General features: G+C 45.1%; 1 protein-coding gene across 3 annotated transcripts in view; it reads left to right on the forward strand.

The window, feature by feature from the left end:
• The first annotated feature begins 4,786 nt into the window (after positions 1 to 4,786).
• Raf1 (Raf-1 proto-oncogene, serine/threonine kinase) overlaps positions 4,787 to 18,903 on the forward strand; it is a 64,671-nt gene continuing 50,554 nt past the window's right edge. Inside the window, exon 1 of one of the 3 annotated variants that reach the window (XM_046425530.2) lies at positions 4,787 to 5,198. Coding sequence is in view for 2 of the 3 variants with exons in the window: in XM_058572941.1 (XP_058428924.1) it covers positions 5,640 to 5,643 (4 nt within the window). In the remaining variant the exon portion in view is untranslated. Of the gene's footprint in view, positions 5,199 to 5,494; positions 5,644 to 18,903 lie in introns of those variants that run through there. The other 2 variants (XM_058572941.1, XM_058572940.1) reach the window with 2 other exon arrangements.

Genomic DNA, 18,903 nt, shown 5'->3' on the forward strand with positions numbered 1-18,903 from the left:
GGTGGGGGAGAGCCAGGTAGGTGGGGTGAGGGTAGGGAAAAGTCTCAGAAAGAGGATTGGCAGCCACAGACTCCGGGGAGGTGAGGAAGAGGCTCATCAAGAATTTCAGGACAGAGGCAGGGAGCATTAAGTCTCAAAGGTGAGAGCCTTCAGGGGTGGGGGTGGGGAAGGTCCTGTGTGGCTAGCTGACCTCAGGCCCCTGAGACCACCCTGCCCCCCAGCAGCATATGATAAGATGCTTTCAATGGGAATTGAGGCCTCCCTGAGGCCCTGGGCATGGGCCTGTCCCCTGTCTCAGGAAACCTTCTCTGGCAGATGGATTCGCTGGTTGGCCTGGCCCAAGCACACAGAGAACCACATAAGGAGATGGAAATTCAAAGTCTGACTCCAAAGCTTTGTGATGTTTCTGCGACTTAAAGCGATGACAGGCCAGGAAAAAGCAGCGAACACAGAGTAGGTGCCAAGGAGAAGTTGTCCATAACCAGATTTAAAGGAGGGAAAAGCATTTCCTTCCGAGGGAACAGCACGAACGAAGTCACCGAGCAGCTCTGGGTTCCACTCTCTGTGAAGGCTTGATGGGAGGATTGCGAGATGGGAGAGAAGCACAGAGGCGGATTTCAACAGGAAGGGCCAAGTGCTGCCAAGGGCTTGGGAAACCCTCCTGGGGTGTGTCTGGGGACCACCAAGAGCAGTGTCCATTCTGGGAATGGCTGTGCAAGGCAGACGGTTGGGGGCTTTGAGGGGTTGGGGAAGAAGTTGATTCCAAGTCTGGATAATTTTTGGATGAATTTTGGCCCCAAAAGGCAAGAACCAGGGTAGAAAATGGAAAGGATTAAAGGTCACTTGAAAGTGCCCACATTTTTCTTCTTCTGATGTATTAGTCCATTTTCTGCTGCTACAACAAAATACCCGAAGCTGGATACTTTATAAAGAAAAGAGGTTCATTTTGATTACGGTTGTCAGCTTCTGCTCAGCTCTGGTGAGGGCCTTTAGGCAGGTGTCACATGAGTGATCAACGTGGCCAGACAAGAAATCAGAGAGATTCAGGGATCAGTTTAGTTCTTTTAATAACTTTTTTTTTTTTTTTCAGTACTGAGGATTGAACTCAGGAGTATTTTACCCCTGAGCTCTATCCCCAGCCCTTTTAACTGTATTTTGAGAGAAGTTCTCTCTAAATTGCTCAGGCTGGCCTTGAACTTGTGATCCTCCTGCCTCAGCCTCCCTAGTGATGGAGATTACAGGTGGGCGCCCCTACTCCTCACACAACCTGTTCTTGAAGGAACTAACCAGGGTCCCATGAGACCTAGATGAATCCCTTCTGAGGGTGTCACCTCCAGTGGCCTCATGACCTTTCACAAGGCCCCACATCTCGAGATTCCACCCCCACACCAGGGACCAAGTTTCAAACTCATGGGCCTGGAACCCTGGGCGGTGGGGGGGGGACACATTCAAAGAATATCCAGACCACAGCACCTGGTGATTTGTCCCTGTAAGGCGGAAAGCAGCAGGTGTGTGTGGGGGGGACATTATCCTGGGCACACTGTGGCCAGGGTCTGTGCTCTTCTGTTCCCAGTGGGGACAGAAGGCAACTGTCCCTCCTCCTGCTTCACCTGAGGGACAGGCTGAGAGTCATAAGGGTGAGGGGGGACTGGGATTTGGTCTCAAATCTGTCTGACTCCAGAGCTCAAGTTGGCTCCCCTGCACAAAGGAGAGGTTCATTAAATAAGAGCTGGTGACAGAGGACTGTGGTGGAGAGGGGACCCTGGGCCCCTTGATGAAGGTCTTTAGCCCTGAGGTGTTTGTATGTGGTGCTGAGGATCGAACCCGGGCTGCAAGCATGCCAGGCCAGCGCGCTACCGCTTGAGCCACATCCCCAGCCCCTAGCCCTGAGGTGTGTTGGATTGAACCCAGCCAGGCCCTTTTGGTTATTTTTCTAAAAAACTTTGAGATGGGATCTCACTATTGCCCGAGGCTGGCTTTGAACTTGTGATCCTCCTGCCTCAGCCTCCCAAGCTTCTGGGCTCACAGGCCACGGAGCCTGGCACGTTTCAAAGCTTTGGGTGGGTAATTCACTCACTCGCGTAGTTCAGAAATTAAAAATGACGGAGAGCTAGCTGGTGAAAACTGCCTTTTTCCCCTCTTGTACCTCATCTACCCAGTTCCCAGCCTCCCCCAGCCTGTGATCATTGTCTGTAGCATTTTAGGTGACCTCCAGACGTACTTGGGAAGCCTCTGCAAGCAAATGCTGTCCTCCCTTTTCGCAGAAAGGAGCACACTGTCTACATTTTTTTTTTTTTCATTCAACAGTATTTCTTGGACGTCTCTCCACTCCACGTCAGGACACAGTTCATTGTTCTAATTGTTTAGATCACAGGCAACGTGACAAGGAATAACCTGTTTATACATCATCTCCTTCACGTCCAAGTGCGTCTGTACGATAAATTCCCAGAGACAGAAATTTTTTGGACCAAAGAGAGGCATTTATCTCTTTAAAATTTTTCATTTATTTTTTGTTACCGGGGATTGAATCCAGGGGGGTGCTTTACCCCTGAGCCGTAACCTAAGGCTTTTTATTTTGGATTTTGAGACAGGGTCCTGCTAAATTGCTGAGGTTGGTCTTGAACTTGAGATCCTCCTGTCTCAGCCTCCCAAGCTGCTGGGATTACAGGTGTGTGATGACGCCTGGCTCCATGTGGTAATTTTTAACTGCTTCCCAAGAGGACTGATCCAGGCTGTCCTGCAGATGACATCACAGCTTGGGGGTGGCCAGCCCCTTACCCCATTGGGACATCATAAAGTGCCCCTTAGGGGGGTTGACCCTGGGCAAGAGACCTGCTCTTGCAGACCTGTCCTCCATTCCCTCTACACCCGCCTGTTCCAGGGACACAAACTCCAACCCCGCAGAACTGCCTGCTGTCCCACAAACATCTCTCTTCTGGTGCCGCCTCTGTCCTTGGCCCATCCAGACTCTTCCTGCCTCCTGCTCTGAGCTCCTCCTTCTCAAACAGGAAAATTCCGACTGATCCTTCAGCACTTGGCTTAAGACTGGTCTCTGCGGAGGCTTTCTGCTCAGCCATGCCAGGGCCGGTCACTCTCTTCCTCCGCTGGGTGCCCTCCCAGTCACCTGGAGGGCTGTTTATTTACATTTCTCTCTTTCCTAGCACCCATCCAGGGCCAGACCCACACTTCAAACTCATCTGTGACAAATTAAACTCACCAGAGAGGCAGGATGGCACGGAAAGGTCACAGGCAGGAGTGTCAGCCTGGCTATGACTCTAGCCTCTGTCCTTTTCTTACTCATCTCTTCCTGGCTCCCTAACTCCTTCCACACTGGTCTCCTGTCCCCCTTCATGGCCCTTGGCTCTAACTGCTTAGAACCACGCTCTCTTTTGTGTGCCTGGTCCTGGGGATTGGAACTCAGGATTCCATCACTGAGCTACGTCCCCAGTCCTTTTTATTTATTTTTTAAAATAGTTTTTTAGTTGTTGATCGATGTTTATTTATATGTGATGGTGAGAATTGAACCCAGTGCCTCACACATGCTAGGCAAGTGCTCTACCACTGAGCTTCAGCCCCAGCCCTTTATTTTTATTTTTATTTTTTTTTAAATTTTGAGACAGCATCTCAAAAGTTGCTGAGGCTGGCCTTGAACTTGAGATCCTCCTGCCTCAGCCTCCCAAGTTCAGTCACTGGGATTACAGGCCTGTAACCACCGTGCCTGTCTTTCTCATCCTTCGGTGTCCAGTTTAACCATCACATCACAGGGGGGGCTTCCTTGACTCCTGAAATCTAAAAGGCAACACCCTTTGCCCAATAATTCTGTCGTCACCCTCTTCAGTGATTTAGCACAGTCTTGATTGACTGTCATGGCGCTCTGTGTCTGTGTCTGCTGCTGATCTCCACTGCTAGACTTTAAAGCCCTGACGTGTTCACTGTCACACAGGGCCAGCGCTAACACACAGGGCCTGACATACAGGCTAGGCATTACCCGAATCTTATATTTTTTATTTTAATTTTATTTTTTTTTGCAGCCAGGGGGATTAAACCGGGAGCCTCGTGCATGCTAGGTAGGCGCTCTTTCACTGAGCTACGTGCCCAGCCCTTATTCGTTTACTACAAATTCTGAGACAGGGCCCCACATCTCGAGATTCCCGTGGATTCGCATTGCCCCCGCGTTTCTCAGATGAAAAGCACCTGGTGCTCAACACCTGGGACAGGCCTTTCTGCGCATGTGCGGACCTATTTCTCCAGCGCGGAGCCGCGGGCAGGGAGGGTACCGGCTCCCAAAATGTGCACCGAGGATGCCACATTGCCCCCCGGGTGTCCATTCCGGCCCGCGCAGGCTCCACGGTCCCCGAGACCACACTGGACGATCAGTTTTTAATTCTTTCCCCCCATGTGATGCGGGGGTCCTCTCCTTGATTGGCAGGTGAGGCAACTTTCCCACACAGCCCGCCCGAGGCGGAGCCGCGATCGGCCCGGAGAGGACGCGCCAAAGCTGGACACTGTGCTGTGTCCAGGGCAGGTGTGGCCACCCACCCGAGGGCCTTGAGATGCTGGCCGACGGGCCGTCCTCTTCCCCCTCTAGGCCTCAGGCCCCCTCCACCTGCTCTTGGCGATTACCGATCGCTTCTCCCGAGAGTCAGCCCCTCGGCACCGCCTCTCGGCCTCTTTAGTTTTGAAATGGCGGCCGCGAGGCCACGCCCCGGAGGCGGGGCCTGAGTTCAGGCCCGACCGGTGGATCCCCGAGCGAAGAGTGAAATCGACGGCCCGCCGGGGAGAGCTCGCGCAGAAGCGGAGAGCCGGTGGGCGCCGCAGGTCGGGAAGAAGAGCACCGAGCAGAGGGCTCGCTTGCCGGGGCCGCCCGAGAGTGTCTTCATCGCGGGCGTTCGGGCCGCCATCTTAGATGGCGGGAGTCAGAGAAGAACGAGCGTGAGGCGGGAAGGCCTTCTCGGTCGCTCTCTTTTGGGCCTCCAAAAAGGCCAGCTGACCGGGCTTTGGGGCGTGTGCCCTGAGGCCGCGGAGCGCAAGTGGGACGATGCGGGGTCTTCCCGGGGCCCCGTCCCCTGGGCTGGGGACGCGTCGAATGTGACCGCCTCCCGTTCCCTCAGCCGCCGCGGGGAGGAGGAGGAGCGGACCAGACGCCGCCGTCGCCGCCGCCCGGACGGCAGGTCGCCGGGGCGGCCTGGCTCCCTCAGGTGGGCTCCGAGGCTGGGTGGTGGGTGCGGCGGGAGGCCGGCGGCGGGCCCGGGGGGACGGGCCTGGGGCGGCGCTGACGGAGCGGCCCCCCGCGGCTGCCGGGCGGAGGGCCCGGGCCAGGCCGCTGTCACCCCGGGTGGCCCTGGGCGGGCGGGCGGGGGCCCCGGGGCCGGGTATCATGGCCGGCCAGCCTAGCCCCCACATCCCTCCTCAGGTTTCCTTGGGCGGGCGGAGACGTGCCAGCGCCGCCCCGGTGCCCAGTGCGCATTCCTCCTATTTTGGCAGCGGGAGACTCCGCCCGGAGCTGCCCCGTATCTTTGTTGTCACTCGGATGGGCTCAGGGAGCGGGGGGGACCTCGGCTGGCGCCTCCTCCCTGGGTTCCTGACCCGAGTGACACCTTTCGGGGGCGGACGCGAGGAGTCGGGGAAGGGAGGACGAAATGGGTCAGTGTCCCGCCACAAAGGCATCCGCGCCGCGCCCTGGGCTTCTGGGCTCTGCGGGTTTTGCTAATGAGAGGTTCGGGCCGCTTCCACCGGGGCCTGGCCTCGGGGTGCCCCGGCTCGGAGCGCCCGGGCTGCCCTTTGTGGGCCGCGAGAGCCGCCCCGGACGCCTCAGTCCCGCGGCCGCCCCGGGGCTCTGCAGAGCGCGTCGCGCTCGGACCCGGGGAGTCTGGGCACCGGGCGAGGCGGGGCGGCCGCGTTCATTCATTGTTCTCGGTCCAGGGCCTGGGTGCGCCTCTGGGACTGCTGAGGAATGGCGGGGACCTCGTCTGGCTCCATGATGAGCCGTGTCCGGGCGCTAGGGGGGTCACTGGGTGGAAGTGCGGGGGGATCGCCGCGCACGTCGGTTGAGCGGTGCTGTCCGCGGGGCCCTCGGGGGGCCGAGTCCACCCGCCCGCCCTGCGCTCCCAGGGCGTGGGAACAATGCGGCGCGATAAGGCTCGGTGGACCGAGTGTCCTGGGAACTCGGAGCAGCCAGTTTTGCTTGGGGGAGTTGAAAATCGGACAGCGGAGGAGGCTCGGGCGCCGGGAGGTTTTGTGCGGAGTTTGCAAGGACGGGCCGGTGCTGCCCAGGTGAGGCCGAGGGGGCGCCGCGTAAGCTGAAGGCTCGGCTGCCACCCAGGCAGAGCTTGCAGGAGTTGGGGATGAGTTCGGGGGGCGGCAGACAATCTGGGGTGCCAGAAGGAAATGGCGAGGCGTGAGGGTCTCAAAGTTGAGCGTGATGGTCGCTGTTGTAGATAGTGGTGACCTGGTTGATTGACTTCATGCTGTTCCAAAGGTATGTTCTCTTTTTTTTTTTTTGGGGGGGGGGCGGGCGGTGGGGTGCAGGGCCTCTCACCTTGGGCCTCTGGCATGCTAGGCTTTGTACCAATGAGCTTCCACCCCAGCCCGGTGTTGCTGATTCTTGACTCAGATGATAGCTACCCCCTACCGCCCCCGTGATGTTAAAGCTGATAGCTGTTGAAATGATTTACTTTGTTAAACTCAGTCAAGAACATTATGGGTTTTGTGCTGATAAAATGGAGAGTGGACTGAAATTGGCTGATAAAATGGAGAGTGGACTGAAATTCCTATTTCTAGAGATTCTTGCGAAAGATTCTTATAAAATTATACCTGGCTCCGAAAAATGTTGTTTTATAAACGTGGTACCCTCTGCTGATTCTGAACTTTGAATGACTGTTGACAGTATAAACTGTTTCTCACCCATAAGAAATTGGCAGATTATGTAAAACCTACATCTGAAAAAGTGTAGGAGGCAAGTTATTTTATTTTTTTAAATTAGTTGTAGATGGACACAATACCTTTATTTATTTATCTTTATGTGGTGCTGAGGATCTAAATCAGTGCCTTATGTATGCTAAGTAAGACTCTACCGCTGAGCCACAATCCTAACCTCTGGTATTTTGTATTGTAGACTGTTTCTTTGGATTGATTCTTCGGTTTTCAGGCCTGTTATAAAGTTAGCTCTATTAACAAGTCTTTATCTTTCTTAAACAGCTATTGTGATTAATGCTCATGCTAAAATAATTATTATGGAGTTAAAAGACTTCAGCTGGCAATTCCTAAATGTCTTTTGGGTTCTGTTGCTAGTGTATCACTGAAGAACATTAAGATTCTTTCCATTTGTTTTTACCCTTATCATTTCAAGGGATAAGCTGTTTAAATTCCAACAGAAACATTTGACCCAGTTGAACACTGGATACTTGGAAAAATAAACCTGTTACTGTTTTGTTCTAAAAGCTTATCTTTTAGGTATGTGGTGTTTGCAATGATAGGTTGTAGCAGGATTGCTTAGTTTTTGTTGTAGTCAGTAGTTGAAAAAACTTGTGCCTTTGAAGTGGAAGGCTTGAGTGAAATACATTTGAACATACTTTAAGGGATTTGGTTTAGTAGGAAAAAGAAGCATTAAGCTGGTCATTATCGACAAAAAGTGAAAACTGAAGAGTGTTTAAACATCTAGTATTATATTATAGTTGCTCTGCCACAAGTTGCTTTTAGCTTGAAGTATGATGATTGTTGACTATGAAGATTAAACAACATAACTTTTTGAAAGTTAAATTTGACATTTGTAGGAGCACTAGATTTATTTTTGAGTTGGGAAGTCTAATAACTTCAAATTCCTATTTCAAAAATTCTGTTAGCAAATTGTGATTCCTCTGTATTTAAATCTCAGATGAACAGTTTGTTAGTAACCCACTGCCTAAAAATAGAGAAATGTTACATGAGCCAGCACTTTTGTTTGCATGTTAGGAACATAATAGGCCATACCTAATAATCCGGGTCTTGGGAGGCGCTTGTTAACGTAACAGCAGGCCTTAATGTTGACTTGCAGGAGAGAATCTTAAATATTGCCTTTGAAAGGCAGTGAACTAATGTGACAGTTGAGGGGGTTTATGAAACCACAAACTCAAGATTCGACTTGCAAAGTTGTTGTTTTGTTTTCTAAGTTGTGCAGATCCTGGAAGTCATTTTTTTCAAAAACACATGACTGTAGTTGGAAAATTGCTCACCTTGACCAAATTAATTGGAAAATCAGGAACACCGGGCTCTTTTAAAATGTGGTTGTTTAGGTCTCTTATTTTTGGCATGTGCATTGAGGGGCAAATTTCCTGATTGCTCATCTAACTAGGTTCAAAATATAACACTAGATATGAGGATCATAGTTTAGTTGATACTTATGGCATAGGGTTGTCCTATTTTATCTGTCATCCTCCTGACAGGGGGTTTTGTTCTTGCCTGCAAAGTTGTGAGTTAAAAACTCCTTAATTACATATTAAAGTTTTCACCTTTAATTTTACAGTGTTTGAGTCATTCTCTTTCTCCTTTTATTCCCAAATTACTTGTAGCTCTCAGTGATTTTAGTAGTTAACTTCAGATCTGTTTGCCTTCTAAAATTACTCCTAGAATCTCCCTTTAACCAAGGAAAATGTCAAGTGGGTGTTGTTTCTTTGTTATTGGTTTTGGCTCAGGCTAGCTAAGTTTCTTTGGCAAATTACTCATGAAGTGTGTTAATTGGCATCACATTCCAATCAGTGTACATAGTATTTTTTTTTTTTTTTTTTTTTTTTTTTAGGAACACTTGACACATAGTTTTATTTTTAGACTAGATTCTAAAGGATTTTACTGGGTGGGGATTAACAATTCTAAAACTACTTTAGAATGTAAAAAGTCTTTGTGATTTAGAAATTGTTTACATTTTTGGTTACTGAATGGGAAAGAGCAGGCCCTGATAATATTTTAAGAAAACCCTTGTGGTCTGTGCAGTGGTATCTCCTCCTCTTTCTTCTACATATTGGATTTAATTTGCTATCATCCAGTAGCAGGAGTAAATATATCCTTACTGTTTTAGTCAAGATGTTCTATTTTTTACCAGCCTGCTGTGAAAGTAAACATTCTTTTTTTTTTTTTTTCCCCTGGTGATACTGGGGATTGGACTCCGGGGCACTCAACCACTGAGCAACATCCCCAGCCCTATTTTGTATTTTATTTAGAGACAGGGTCTCACTGAGTTGCTTAGTGCCTCACTTTTGCTGAGGCTGGCTTTGAACTCATGATCCTCCTGCCTCAGCCTCCAGAGCTGCTGGGATTACAGGCAGGGGGCCACTGCACCCAGCTCTCTCTTTTTTTTTATAAGCTCCATGACTAGGCATCATATTTAGACAGTGTTTTCCTTCATTCCTAGTTAGATTTCTGATGGAAGAGTAAGGGTAGTTGATAGTTAATTTGTATTTATAATTATGAGTGTTCTGCATAGTTTGGAGACTATTTAAATTTGAGGTTTTGCCTAAATTTGAGATAGGTGAAATCCTAGTTTTTTCCTGGAAGAATACAACTATTGACCTCCATGGCTTATCTAATTAGGAAGCTTAAAAGTTTCTGGGAGAGACATTTTCCTGGCTCCAAATGGATCATTAAAAAAAGAGCACCCACCACATTTAAGAAAGTTGATTAGCAATAAAAAAGACTGGAAATCATTCACATCTCCAAAAAGAAATGACTAAACTAAGGTATAGCCACCTGATATGGGACACTATTCTTTCCCTTAACATTTTATATGAAGCATTTATGACATGAAAAAATGCTGAAGGCAACATTATGTATCTGGAATGATTACAATTGGATTTAAAAAGTCAAAACAATGAAATGAAACATTTTTCAGTAATAAAAAAGTAATGTACTGATACATATATACAATGTGTATGGACTTTGAAAACATGCTAAGTGAAAGAAGCCAGACACAAAAGACCTCGTGTTATATGATTTTATTTCTGTGACATGTTCAGAATAAAATCTGTAGAGATAACAATTGGGGGTTAAGGGAAGTGGGACTAGACAGTGACTGACTATAATAGGAGGTTTCTTTTTGGGTGATGAAAATATTCTAAATTGATTATGGAGATGGAAGCACAACTCTGAATATAATAAAAGTCACTGAAATATATGCCTTAAATGAGTTGTAAAGAATGTAAATTACATCTTCAGCTAAAACAAACCAAGAACATACACATAGAAATACATGTAGATGTTACCAGTGGTTGTTAAGTGACAGACATAAGGATAATTTTCCTCTTAATATATTCTTCTGTACTTCCAAATTCTCTGAATACATTGCAGTGGTGGTGGGGCAGTTCTGGGAATTGAACCTAGGGCCTGGGCACCGAGCTATATTCCTTTTTAAATACTCTTTTTATTTTGAGGCCTGGTCTTGCTGTTAGTTGCCTAGATTGGTCCTGAATTTGTGATCCTCATGCCTCAGCCTCAGCAGTTGCTGGAATTACAGGCATGTGCCACCACGCCTGCCTCTTACATTGTTTTTATAATCAAAAAAAATTTATTAAAAAGTTAAATGAATTGGGCTGGGGTTGTGGCTCAGTGGTAGAGCGCTTGCTGAGTGTGTGTGTAAGGCACTGGGTTTGATCCCGATACCACATTTAAAAAAAATTAAGTTATTGTGTCCATCTACAACTAAATTTTTTTTTTTTTAAAGTAAAATGAATTAATTTTGTTCATTGCGTGGGTCCTTAACACCAGCCATTCAGTCACTTGTCAGATTGCGTTGACAGATGTGTTTTTGAGCTGCTTTCAGGTATACACCTGCCTCCAGATTAGTTCACACCTTTATTACTATTTGTTAGACCTTTGATCTAAACTCTATTTCTTCCCTTACCAGAGCCCTCTCCAAATTACTGCCAGATTCATTTTGTTAATGTGCAGACTCTTGCTGGGTGGGGTGGTGCAGGCCTTTAATCCCAGTGATTCTGGAGGCTAAGGCAGAAGGATACCAAGTTCAAGGCCAGCCTCAGCAATTTAGCCAGACCCTGTCTTGAAAGGAGTGGGAATGTAGTTCAGTGGTAAAGTGCCCCTGGGTTCAATCCCTAGAACACATTCCTATTCTCTAAAATAGTGCAGATTCTTACAAATTAAATTTTGTTTTTTGGAACATGCCACAAATTTCAAAGCGCACAGAAAATTATGTTGTGCAAAGTATTTCTGCCTTCTTTTTTGTTTTGCAGCTACTCGGCTTTCTTTGATGAAGAGAAATACATTATGGGGTTCCTATGCATTCTATTTCTGATGACCCAAGAAAAATAAGTGTTGGTGTGCTCACCTTACTTTCTTTCTGAAATCCTCAAGTCTTTATTGCCTACCAGACCAAGTATACATTTCTTTCTGGGTGTCTTGCTTACATGACTTCCTCATTTACTATGTTTTGTGCAATTCAAAAGCTTGGGGTTTTTATCTTTTTTTTTTTTTTTTGTGGGGGTAGGGGATTGAACCGTGGGACCCTTTACCACTGAGCTTTACCTTGAGACGGAGTCTTTCACCTTGCTGAGTTGCTGACGCTGGCTTCAAACTTGGATTCCTCCTGCATCAGTCTTCTGAAATGCTGGGATTTCAGGCACGTGCAACCCAATCTTGCTCAAAAGCTATTTTCAATTTTTTTCAGTACTGGGGATTGAACCCAGGGATACTTTACCACAGACCCACATCCCCAGCTCTTTTTCTTTTTTCTTTGAGACAGGATCTTCCTAAATTGCCCAGGGCCTCACTAAATTCCGGAGGCTGCCCTGGAACTTGAATTCCTCCTGCCTCAGCCTCCCAAGCCGCTAGAATTGTAGGCGTGCGATGCTGTGCCTACAGTTTTTTAAAGCACTTGGTAGGTGCAGGCTACTGTGCTTGGTGCAGGTAGAATAAGGCAAGTTCCTGCCTTCAAGGACCTTATCTAATGGAGAGAGCCTTACAGATTTCCTCACTTTTATCTGTTCCTCTTTTAAAAGCCATTTCAAACCCCATCTAAAAATCATTTCCTGGTCTTTTGCTCTCCTTTCCACTCTTTCCTGTCATTTTCTGTACTTAAACTTCTCCCGAAAACCCTTGCATTTGTTTTTCTTTTGCATTTGATTTTCTTATGGCCTTTATCATATAGTTGTTTGTGAACTTATCATCCCATTAGATTATAAATTCAAATTAATGCTTTTTACTAGATGTTTGTTTATTAATATTTTGTGGGAAAATTTCCACTCGAGAGGCAGAGACGAGGCCCCTGTTCTTGGTGTAAATGCTGAGTCTTAACTTCCAACACTTCATACTAAGTTTTACAAGTCCTCTTATTTAACCTTAAATAATTTTGTGCAAATGCTTTTTAGTACCCTGTACTTGTAGACTTGTATTTATTGTGAGGCCTATTAACTTCTTTACATTTTCTTCCTCTTTTTTTTTTTTTTTGGTAACTGGACTGAACTCGGGGACACTGGACCACTGAGCCATATCCCCAGCCCTATTTTGTACTTTATATTTAGAGACAGGGTCTCATTGAGTTGCTTAAAATCTCATAGTGGCTGAGGCTGGCTTTGAACTCGAAATCCTCCTGTCTCAACTGCTGGAGCTGCTGGGATTACAGGTGTGCACTGTGCCCAGCTATCTTTTTCCTCTTAGAGGACTTGAGTTTTAATCACTTTGTAATAATACTCAGGTTAACACAGTGCCTGGACCCCAGTTGCAGTGGAATTTGTTGGATATAAGCTGCTAAATAATGTTTGTTGTGTTGAATTTTGTCTTAAGTCTGACTAGGCTTAGCCTCCTTAAAGGTGGGGCATATTTTACTCTTCTTTATATATCTCTGGTTCTTTTTTTTTATGTTTTAGTTTTTTTTAGGTGGATACAATATATATATATATTTTTATTTCTATGTGGTGTTGAGGATCAAACCCAGCATCCTGCACATGCCAGGCGAGCGCGCCACCGTTTGAGCCATGTCCCCAGCCCTCTCTGGTTCTTAAAACCTTATTTTGCTTGTACAACATTAGTTGAAGGAGAGAGGTTCAGAGATTGATGACCTGTGGATTTCGTGTCTTACCCCTGCCACCACCACACCTGCACACTGCCCTCTCCCACTCCCCACACCCCTCACAATACAGAGAGTGCATACTTGATCTGTTTGCTGGGTGCTGTGACATGAGTGTGTGTTCCCTGCAATTTGGGAGACCCGAGGCAGGAGGATTGCAAGTTCGAGGCTAACCTGGGCAATTTATTGAGACCCTCAGCAACTTGGACTCTGTCTGAAAATAAAATATAAATTGGGCGCTGGAGTGCCTGTAATCCCAGCGGTTTGGAGGCAGAGACGGGAGGATTTCAAGGTCAAAGCCAGCCTCGGCAATTTCGGGAGACCCTGTTTCTAAATAAAATATAAGAAAGGGCTGGGAAGGTGACTCAGTGGTTAAGCACCCCTGGGGTTCAATCTCTAGTACATATAAATAAGACTAGGGGTGTACCTTAGTGGTGGAGCACCCTTGAGTTCAATCTCCAGTACCAAAAAAAAAAAAAAAAAAAAAGACGGGTGTGGTGGCATATGCCAGTATTTCCAGTGACTGGGCGGCTGAGGCAGGAGAATCTTTAAGTTCCAGGCCAGCCTCAGCAACTTGGTGAGGCCTTGTCTCAAAAGTTTAAGAGGGTGGGGGATGTAGCTCAGGGGTAAAGTGTCCCTGGGTTTAATCCTCAGTATCCCCCCAAACAAACATTTTCTCAGAATTTTGTAGTTGAGGAACTGTGATTGGTACCAGCTTGCTGACGCTCCTTCCTCTGTTGGGCACTGTCTGTCGTGTTCTGGGTTCTTCCTGTTGGTTCCTTGAGGACATTTGGCAGCTTTAGCAGCCCTCACCATGCTGGCTTCTCCAGCCTTGGTTTTTAGACTTCAAGAAAATTTTAACCAGAGGCAATGAAGAGAGAACTGATACTCTCCTGCCTGCCTTGACCTTAGTTTGGACTGGGATTACAGTATGATTGTGAGAGTAGACATAGTGACCTTTCTGACCAGTTCTAACTAGCTGTCTGACATTGCAAAATGGTCCCTTAAGCTGTGTGTGGATATGTGTGTTAAAATATAACATAAAATTTGCCATTTAAACCATTTTGGCGAGCAGTTCATTGACAGTGGTCTTTGTTTGTTTTGAACTGGGGCTGAACCCAGGGGCAGTTGACTGCTAAGCTACATCTTCAGCCCTTCAAATTGGCAGGGTCTTGCTGATTTGCTGTCTGGCCTCCAACTTTTGATCCTCCTATCTCAGTCTCTGCAGTAGCTGAAATTACAGCATTGCGTCACCACACCGGCCTACATTCACAGTGTCTTGTAATCATCACCACTATCCATTTCCAGAGCTTTTTCATCACCCTAAACAGAAACTCTACCCATTAAATAACAATTCCCTGCCCTCAGCAACTCGATTCTACTTTCTCTCTATGAATTTTCCTGTTCCTGATTCTAAATCTAAGGGGGACCATATAATATCTATCCTTTGGTGCCTGGCTGATTTCACCCAACATGTTTTCAAGGTATGTCCACTGGCAGCATGTATCAGTACTTCACTCTTTAGAGCTGAATAATATTTAATTATCTCAGGGGTGCTTTACCACAGAACTGCATCCTTAGTCCATTTTATTTTTTATTTTGCAACAGGGTCTCACTAGTTGCCCAGGTTGGCCTCCAACTTGTGATCCTTCTGCCTTTGCCTCCAGAGTTGCTGGGATGATGGGCAGTGCGTCACTGTGCCCAGCCTGTGTTTAAGTTTTTGAGGAACTGCCACACTGTTTTGCACAGTGACTCTGTCATTTTACGTTCCCCACTAGCAAAGTGCAAGGGTTCCAGTATCTTCACATCTTGGCCAACTCTTGTTATTTCCCTTTTTTTGTTTGTTTGTTTATTTTTTAAATAACAATAATTCTAACAAGTGTGAAGTAGCCCTTGGCTGCTTTCTTTTTTTCTTCTTGCTAAGTAGAGCTAATGGGTAAACCAGAACCATAGAAGTTGGCTATATTTCAACCTGATAGATTTCCCCCTCCCTTACAAATGCATTTGTATATAATACTCTTCAAACAGATAAATTTGATACACAATTAATGGCTTCTCTTTTTTTTCTGAAGAGTAAAGTTTACCTGTAAGCTGGTAAATGCAGTTGTTCTAGGTAACCTTCTTTATATGCTCAGACACTTTCTTTTAATTTTTTTTATTATTTAGAGAATACTTTTAGTTTCTGTAATCAAACCCACATAGATAAGACCTTACATGTTTAATACAGTGCGTTACCCCTGTACAAATGGGAAAAAAATTAAGTTTGACGTTTCTAGACCAATGTGGCTGTTAATTTCTGTACAATGCCAACTCAACACGGTAAACTGGGATACTTTTTCCAAAGTTGGCGGCACAGCTAAAGTTTCCAAAAATTCAGATTATCTTTAGATATGTGTGTGTGTGTGTGTGTATGGATCAATAATAGCAGTATGTTCTGCAGCAGCAACAGCGTTTCCAGGTCATCTGAACACGCAGTCATCTGAACAGAATCAGACACACCTAACACACTCCATTTTTAAAAAGGGGGGAAAGTAAAAAAACAAGACCTGAGTCAGACGCTTTCTTTTAAAATATTTTTTTTTTTCAGTTGTCAATGGATCTTTATTTTATTTATTTTTATGTGGTACTGAGAATCGAACCCAGGGCCTCACACATGCTTGGCAAGCACTGTCCTGAGCCACAGTTCCAGCCCCTCCTGGTAGGCTTTTAATCTAAATGTATTCAGGCTGGTTGGGGTGGTGTATGCAGGAGAATCACAAGTTCAAGGCCAGTTTCAGCAACTTAGGTCTTAACCAAATTAATGAGACCTTTAAGATAAAGGACTGGGACTCAGTGGGTGAGCACCCCCCCCACCACCACCAGTTAATCCCCAGTACTAAAATAGAAAAAAAAAAGTATTTAAAGGTAGCTCAGTGATAGAGCACTTGTCTACTATGTATGAAGCCCCTGATTCAATCCCTAGTACTGCTCAAAAATGAAAAAAAAAAAAAAAATTCGTTAACCAGTGAAGAATGATTTCAGCTGATAGTGGATGATAAGAGAGATTAACTGAAAAAAATCAATGCACTAAGATATTTGTAATATCCCATTTTTACAAATAAAAATATAAGTACATATATATCTATGATTAGAAAAGAGTGGATACTCACATGTCCATATACTTTAGAAGCTGCTGCAAGATGTTGGCATCTACTAAAATAAACATCTGTGGGTTAAAATTTTTATATACTATTTTTAGAATTTAATTTTTTAAAAAATATTTTCAGATTTTCCCCTTCTGTGAATGTGTATTCTGTAATCAGTGTACCTTTTTAAAAGTTGTACTGGGAAATATAAATTCTTGCAAAAGGGAAAGCAGGGAAGGGGTTAAAACAAAACAAAACAAAAAAACTCCTGCTAATTTATCTGTTAAGTGCAACAGAAAAGTACCAAGGAAGGCTTAAGCAACTTTGAGACTGTCTCACAATGACAAATTATAAAGGGCTGGGATGTGGTCACTGATTAAGTGCCTCTGGTTCAAACCCTGGCAAAATGAAAAAAGGTTGTAGAGGGGAGGAAATTTGGTGTTAATAATGCTCATAAAGACATTGAGTATGGGGGGCTGGGGTTGTGGCTCAGCGGTAGAGCACTGGGTTCAATTCTCAGCACCACATACAAATAAATAAAATAATGGTCTAGTAACAACTAAAAAATATATATTATATATATATATATATATATACATACACACACACACACACACACACAAACAAAAGAAAAGACATTGAGTATGAAGATTTACAATAAGAGAAAGCCAGGCCCGGTGGCTTATGCCTGCAATCCCAGCTATTCAGGAGACTTGAGATGGGAGGAACCAGAGTTCAAGGCCAGTTTGGACAATATGGCCAGACCCCATGTCCAAAAAATGAATGAATGAATACATAAAGGGAAACAAAGTTATAATTTATTTGTGTGTATGTATGAATTTAAAAGGCTGTATCTTCTTCAGACCCATTTCTTTCCCAATTCTCCCCCTCTGTTCACATTCTCTGGACCTGCTTTGAGTTTCATTTTACCTTTGCATTTTTTTTTTTTTTTTTTGGAAAGACTGCCTTTTCATATTCAAATAGCACAGGGAAACCATCCTTTATTGTCTCCCACTTTCTCCTCTCCAACTAGAAGAGATCTTTCTATAATTCAAATTCTCATAGTCTTTATAAGAACCCCACCCCCACAAAGGTATCATATCTGTCCTGAAAGTTCTTACTCTGCCTAGTAAGTGGTGGCCATTTGAACACACACTTTCAAAGCTACCGCAAGGGGGCTAGGGTTGGGGCTCAGCGGTAGAGCACTTCTCACACCTAGCATGTGTGAGGCACTGGATCCGATCCTCAGCACCACATAAAAATAAAGATATTGTGTCCATCTATGACTAAAAAAAATATTTAACAACAACAGCAAAAAAAAAAACAAAAGCTATTGCAAGGCCAGGGCTATGACTTTCTGAACTTCATAGTCTTCAAAGCCGCTAGAAGTCGAGAGTAGATTCTTAGAAATTGTTGAATGAATGGTGCTTATTCTTTTCCTTGCAGTTCTTTGCCAATTTGCAGTATAGAGAGGCATTCTGGTTTCTTAGGTTATACATTAATATTTTATGTGGCAGATAAGTATTCAGTATCTATGAAAAAAATTGCTAGGATAAATATTTTAATTTAATCTTCATTAGTATTTCTTTCTTAAAAATATTTTTAGGGCTGAGGTTGTGGCTCAGTGGTAGAGCGCCTGCCTGGCACGTGTGAGGCCCTGGGTTCGATCCTCAGCACCATATGTAAATAAAAAATATATATTTTAAAAAATTCTTAAAGTAATTCTTAAAATCTGGTATGCCACTGAAGATAGGGAATCTTTTTCCTTGAAAGTGGTTGTCTCCAAAAGGACGTGTTTGAGAACTAGCTGAATCAGATGGTTACTTCTTGAAATTGCATTAGCAGGTGGAACCACGGGGAAAGACCTCTTATTTTGAGGACAGGTCCCAATGTCTGACCAAATAGATGATGCCAGTGTGTAAGATGGTAGATTCATTGATTTTATGTATGTTTTTATTTGTTTTGAGATAAGCAGTTTTTTTTTTTTGTTGTTGTTGTTGTTGGGGGGTGTACTGGGGAATGAACCCACAGGCTCTTTTAAATTTTGAGACAGGGTCTTGCTAAGTTGCTGAAGGCTCCCAAATTGCTGGGATTATAGGCAGGTGCCACCATGCCTGGTATGACAAAGGCAGTTTTTTTTTTTTTTTTTTTTGGTGGGGGGTGGTGGTGGTGGTACTGGGGATTGAACTCCGGGGCACTTGACCACTGAGTCCCATCCCCAGCCCTATTTTGTATTTTATTTAGAGACAGGGTCTCACTGAGTTGCTTAGCGCCTCGCTGTTGCTGAGGCTGGCTTAGAACTGGCGATCCTCCTGCCTCACCCTCCCAAGCTGCTAGGATTACAGGCGTGCAGGGGTAAGTGCCTAGCTTAAAACTACTACTTTTTTTTTTTTTTTTTTTAATTTTTATTGTTGGTTGTTCAAAACATTACATAGTTCTTGACATATCATATTTCACACTTTGATTCAAGTGGGTTATGAACTCCCATTTTTACCCCGTATACAGATTGCAGAATCACATCGGTTACACATCCACTTTTTTACACACTGCCATACTAGTGTCTGTTGTATTCTGCTGCCTTTCCTCTCCTCTACTATCCCCCCTTCCCTCCCCTCCCCTCCCCTCTTCTCTCTACCCCATCTACTGTAATTCATTTCTCCCCCTTGTAAAACTACTTCTTGAATGTGCACGTTTTGCCACTAAAATTCATGCCTTCTAAGTGGAAAAGGAATT

Source organism: Marmota monax, unplaced genomic scaffold (assembly GCF_021218885.2).
Source record: "Marmota monax isolate L192 unplaced genomic scaffold, Marmota_monax_Labrador192_F-V1.1 WCK01_AAM20220418_F8-fsc00028, whole genome shotgun sequence".
NCBI classification, from domain to species: Eukaryota; Metazoa; Chordata; class Mammalia; order Rodentia; family Sciuridae; genus Marmota; species Marmota monax.